Source organism: Pseudonaja textilis, chromosome 6 (assembly GCF_049901715.1).
Source record: "Pseudonaja textilis isolate UNSWEBS1 chromosome 6, rPseTex1.2, whole genome shotgun sequence".
Lineage (NCBI taxonomy): Eukaryota > Metazoa > Chordata > Lepidosauria > Squamata > Elapidae > Pseudonaja > Pseudonaja textilis.
In genome coordinates, this window is record NC_141995.1 from 37,902,234 (window position 1) to 37,908,233 (window position 6,000).

Below are 6,000 nucleotides of genomic sequence, written 5' to 3' on the forward strand. Positions count from 1 at the left end.
CCCCTACGCATGCGTGTCCAATACCCACCCACCCACACTGCCCCCTTATCTGCATTGCACCTCACAGCTGATTTTCGGCCAGTTTGAAAAACAGGAAGTGACAAAACAGGGCTGATTTTTGGCCTGCAAAGCCTGCAGAAGCCTTCCTCAAGCCTTTGGGGGGGGGGGGCAGAAAAGGCCTCAAACTGGCCCAAAATCAGCTGTGAGATGCGCACATGCGCAGTGAGGTAAGTTTGCCTGCAGCTTGCATGCTGGCACAAATGGCTCTGCGTGCCACCTGTAGCACGCGTGCCATAGGTTTGCCATAACGGGTATAGGGTTTCATGCTTAAGCAAAGGGTTGGACTAGAAGACCTCCAAGGTCTCTTCCAACTCTATTATTCTGTAACCCTGAAACGAATGAGCTAAATAGGTAGGAATAAAGCTGACATATTTCCTCATTACCAAATAACACACTTTAAATTCTATCAGGAAATACAGTATCTTCATGGGAGATACTCTGTCTTGTTACTGTATTTTAAAAAGCAATAAAATAATCATTTGCAAAGAAAGAGGAGTAATCAGAAGACGAACAGAACTAATGTAATTGAATCATTACCATTGAGATCTTTTTAGTATATTTCCCAAGTACTTAGGATTGTGTCATAATTCTAACGAAGCTGTAGCCCAGGGGTGTCAAACTTGCATCGTATTGGCATTGTCACGTGACGTATTACAACTTTTTTCCTCTTCACTAAACTGGGCGTGGGCATGGCCAGTGTGTGACGTATCCAGCCCGCGGGCTGGGAGTTTGACAGCTGTAGCCCTTCAAAGGTTCAGGTATTGTGAAATGCAGCTCCCGGCATCCCTCACCATAAGCAGTGTTAGCTGGAGCTGCTGGAAATTGTAAAGGAAGTCAGCATGCAATGCCACCCTACTGGGAAGGGTGGTAGTACTGCAAGGTTGAGAGACTGTAAGATTACCCATGGGAATATGAAGATCTGCACTAAATTGAACAACTATATAGTGCGTATTATGTTCCACATTTAGGGAAGCACTTTTGAGATTTCCTAGGCTATCTTCCCATTTAGCTCATAGGACTGAAATTTATCTTCCCACTCTTCCATACTGAGATGTGAAGCATTCCAAATTTCAGTTCTCCACACAGCTACAATGTGATCCAAGGAAGATGTGACTTCTTAAATAAATTGTAGACAAGTCCTATGATCATGCTCCTGCATGCTTCAAACCAGCTTTTGGAAACTGAATCCAAAGCGCTGCCCAAACATACAATTTTTTTAAAAAATGGTTTAAAATGTATCTTTTGTACACTTAAATGTTGTATGCTTTGCTAGTGTGTCAAATAGTTAAGTACAATTGTAACTACACATATTTGGATATACAGCCCACTTATTTGAACTAAAATAAAAATATTCTGCTCCAATAGTTCATGCTTTACTCAATACAGGTCTTTCTATATATCGCTGATTTCAGTTTTAGCCTGATTTATTTTTATCTTCAAAGAAATGTTTAGCAACCTCTTTAGCATAGTGAAAATGCAAGATGTTTTTTTTTCTTTAAATGCATCCATTTGTCCTGTTTAAGGTTTCAGGTTCTGTATAACTATACTCCTAGGAACGAAGATGAATTGGAGCTGAGAGAGGGAGATGTCATTGATGTGATGGAAAAGTGTGATGATGGATGGTTTGTGGGTATGTTTTCCATAATTTTAGTAGTGCCTTTAGTAGGATATATATAAGTAACATTTGGCTTTCCTAGCCTGATGCTCTCAATCTGAATTACCCCTGCAGAATTTCTACCCAACAGGGTATTTAAGAGGTACCATATTAGGGAACCCTCTGGTTTATTACAACTGGCAAATTTTTATTCAGAATTATTGCATGTATTGTGTCTAGTTTGCCAGCCCCTAGAAAACATTCTTCAGATGTTCCCCAAAATCTTGTGTCATATGCCATTGATTCTTTCACATGTAATATATTCGCCCCTACCTTGCTATTCTGCAATGTATTTGCAGCAAGGTTTCCAGATCTTGTTGCAAATATTAAGGTTTCTATATCAGAGCAAATCTTTTTCTTTTGGTGCACTCCCTAAATCAAACATCATTGTATCATCTTTCATACCCATTTGGATCTACACTCTAATACTAGAGAATATCCAGCAATAAATGATGTTTGTGGTGCACAGTTCTAAGCATGAGGAACTGATTAGCAAAGAATCCATACTGCATGAGATCTGCCTATATTGTGGTATGTTCCTTTTTATGTGTGAGCAATCTCCTGAACTATAAAGGTAACCATATTATGATACTTGCAAATGTTTGCCATCACCATGTCCTACACCTTGACATAGTAAATTTCTCCATTAAAATTGATGGAAAAAGTATCATTGTCACATGATATACTCATAAGTTAAGAGAACTTTCTCATACTAAAGGGTGATTAGGGACTCCCTTTTTCCTATAGAATCTGATGTGCAAAATGCCTGCATTAAAAAAACCCGGCTATGTTGGAATGAAAACACTTTATAGAGCATTCATTTGATATATTGTTTTATTTGCAAGTGAATGATAGATTCAATATTTATAGAAGCCTAATATTTGACATTGTAATTTGACTGCTACTTCCTTATAAGCCCCTATTCAAAAAACACTACATAATTAAGAAGTTTTCTTTGGTATTATAACTGCTAAACAGACAAGATACATTTTAATGTTTAACTTTGATTTGTCTTTTCAGCAGTAGGAGTTACTCAGTAAAATCTATTATGATATATTACATTATCTACTATGATTACATATTTTATAGTTACAGTATTATAACTTACGGCTATATAATGCAATAGTCTGTATTTTCCTATTGGGGTGGCATTAAATATATTCATGAACAATCCTAAAATGAAATGTAAAGCCTGTCTTTAGAGCATGAATATGTCATTCTTGCTGCCATGTTTCATTTATTACTTCTACTTTCAGGAACATCCAGAAGAACAAAATTTTTTGGTACTTTCCCTGGAAACTATGTCAAGAGGCTGTGAAATGATTGTTTGATTTTGTTCCTTTCTTATTTATGCTGCATCTCTGCCACACATCTGCATAAAAAGTGCTAGAAAACATCCTCCACCAGCCGTCAGTTTTCCTGCTTTGCAAATCCAGGTAGAAATCATGCTGCTCATCTTCACCATCTTCATCCCACCTGCCAGCCAACAGTATTATTCAACAGCTAAAATGGAATCCCTGAGCTTTTGTGAAACAAGAGGAATTAGTTCTATGCAAAATACATCTTTTTATGCCTTTAATTTTTGTCTGGCAATGCCAATTTGGAAAGTGCATATAAAAAGCTTAATGAAAGAAATAGCATGGCACTTCAAAACGTTACCAATTATTTGGGAGAAATTGCAATAGTATACTTATGAAAAAAATATCTATTATCACCTTATATAGAACAGATTGCAATTTACTACATTTTAATGGGTTTCCTTTTTTTTTGAGTTATCACGTTTGTAGCTCAGCAAATGTATGCTGCTATCAGTTTGCCGTGTCACAAGTTTGCCTCTTCTTTTACCAATTTGCAAGATACAACTAGTAGTATAAACAGATTTTTTTTTCCAAATGTATATTGCAATATCTGCAAAATGCCTGTAAAAATTTAAGCAGAAACAATCTAAAGGAGTATTGATACTAGAATACTTCATAAGCCATGATTTCCAGTTGTAACTCATAATACATTTTATTAAAATTGAGCCAATAAGGTCATAAATTGGTTAAAATGTTTTTTTTTTCAAAACAGTAAGAGCTTTAGACATGAACTAGTAAGGACAGAAGCATGAGTCAGATTTCCTGCACCTGCATATATTAATATATAAAGTACAAAAACTTGCATCTCTTTGTAGGAAGAATCAGAAGCTCCCAACACAGTGATGTCTCAATAGGGAAAATGTGTTATTGATATGTGCAAATACAGGGAACTTGGGTTGGTTGTACTTTCTATGTTTTAGGAGTTAATGTCTTAAATTAAGTGGAGAGACGTGTGTGCATATCATCCTACAGGATGAAATGGATGATTCTAATGTAGTTACAACATACATATCTATCTAGAGGAAAAGAGGGAGCACTATCATATGTGTAAGTACAGTAGGCCTGTATCCTGTACTTACACCTATTTTTAACTCCTAGAACTCATAGAAAGGAAATTATGTCTGCTATTTGACATTAGGAAAGTTCAGAAATACTGGAAAATCATGAATCATTATGAAGCAAACTAACAATGAATATCTGCTTTATAAAAATGTGTTGAAGTGCAATAGAGTATGTAAAGTCTAATTCATTTATTACATGAAAATTCATTAATGAAAGAGCAATGTTAATATTCTGTTTGATTGTAGCACAGTCACAGTAGAGTTGGGGAAATCTACACAAAGTATTATATGATGCTATTTTTTGGCTAGTTGACCGGAGCTGTATTTTCTTTCTAGCAACATAGCATTAAAACAAGGACGTAAAAAGGAAAATTAGTACACGTGGATGGAGTTTCATTTTTGGAACAGTATAAAATATTGAAGGCAATATTTGTGTGTGTGTGTGTGTGTGTGTGCAAATATAGATAGCAGTAGCAGGTGATAAAAACACAGGACTTAACCTATCTATGATGTTATGTAAAGCAGTCCAGGTTTGGTTTTGCTGGCACCTTACAGAAGGCAAAACTTAACATCTTTTACTGCATTTCATTGTCGTAAAGGACAGATCTCATAAATTTGTAGGCTTGTAGCATTTGTACATATATTTCCTCTTTTTTGTACAGAGCCATTTTATTGTTGATTTTTTTTAAGGGAAAAAAAATCATGTTAATCAACTCATCCCTTTTCCACCAATAAAATCACCTTATTTTGTTAGTTTCTCCTCCAAAGTATAAGCACACTTGAATAGTGCATTTCTGCTAAATTAGCAACTGAAGTAAAAGTTTTATGAATAATATTATGGTTTACCAGCCAAATTTTTAAAGTGTATATATATATATGTTTAATATGGAGAAATATCAATAGGATGGCAAAAGAAACATCTTTGTGCTGCATACCTGTATTATTGCAACTTTCATGGCAAAAGCTTGATACTTCCAAGGCTTTTTACTATAAACTAAATGTGCATGCAGCTTTGCTGTGAAATCAGTAATGATTTTGATGCCATTTATGATGGAAGACTTGTCTATCACTGGTGGTATTTTAAAAAATGCACTGTTTCTATCCTGTATCTGATTTTAATAGAATATGTTTTTCATACCTGTTTTCAGGTAATTGACTCTGAATTCTTACTTGCAAAGGATCTCTGTGTTTCTTTTTCCTTGAAGAGACTTCTAATAAAAATGGCTTGAAGTACATGAGTGCATCTTGTTCATGATCAAATGGTAGAGCATTGCCCATTAAAATGTAATCAAGTGTGGTTTGAAATGTTGAACATAATCATTATTCCAAAAATTAGCAAGGGAAAATTGGAAAGTAGAGATGTTTTATGAAGCCAATGAAATTTCTAAGTACTTTGTAACTCGGATACATATGCACACTTATAATAGCACAAGAGTTTTTGGATTGTTGGACAATAACATAAATTCCAGAAATTCCAGAAAATAGCATATGCTATTTATGAAAATGTATTAACAATAGAAGACAATTATAGCAACATTCCCATATAATCAGGAAAAATGGCTGGCCACTGTTACATATTTATTGATGTATTTTCATTCATTCACATATACTTTAAAAAAAAAACATAATGCCGGGCTACATATTTAGCAAGATAGTTCAGTCTGCAGGAAGCCAGTTTTTGGTAATTTCCAGCCCCTGCCTGCCCTAGTTTTTATAACCAGTTCTAAACAAAATATTTATAGCAAATTATAGCAAATCCCACACAGAAAAGGACCGTGGCTGTTGTTCTCCTATATTACAATCAGGGGTGGGATTCTACCGCTTTGGCCTGGCTCTGTGGAATCGGTAGCTCTGAAGAGCAGCAGAC

At 35.4% G+C, this 6,000-nt stretch overlaps 1 protein-coding gene across 19 annotated transcripts in view; it reads left to right on the forward strand.

Annotated features, from left to right (window-relative positions):
* SORBS2 (sorbin and SH3 domain containing 2) overlaps window positions 1–5,368 on the forward strand; it is a 199,721-nt gene extending 194,353 nt beyond the window's left edge. For 17 of the 19 annotated variants that reach the window (XM_087936284.1, XM_087936301.1, XM_087936299.1 and 14 more), the window contains 2 exons: window positions 1,584–1,690; window positions 2,971–5,368. In XM_087936284.1, the coding sequence (XP_087792410.1) occupies window positions 1,584–1,690; window positions 2,971–3,032 (169 nt within the window). In that variant the 3' untranslated portion in view covers window positions 3,033–5,368. The remainder of the gene's footprint in view (window positions 1–1,583; window positions 1,691–2,970) is intronic. The other 2 variants (XM_087936286.1, XM_087936290.1) reach the window with 1 other exon arrangement.
* The last annotated feature ends 632 nt before the right edge of the window (window positions 5,369–6,000 follow it).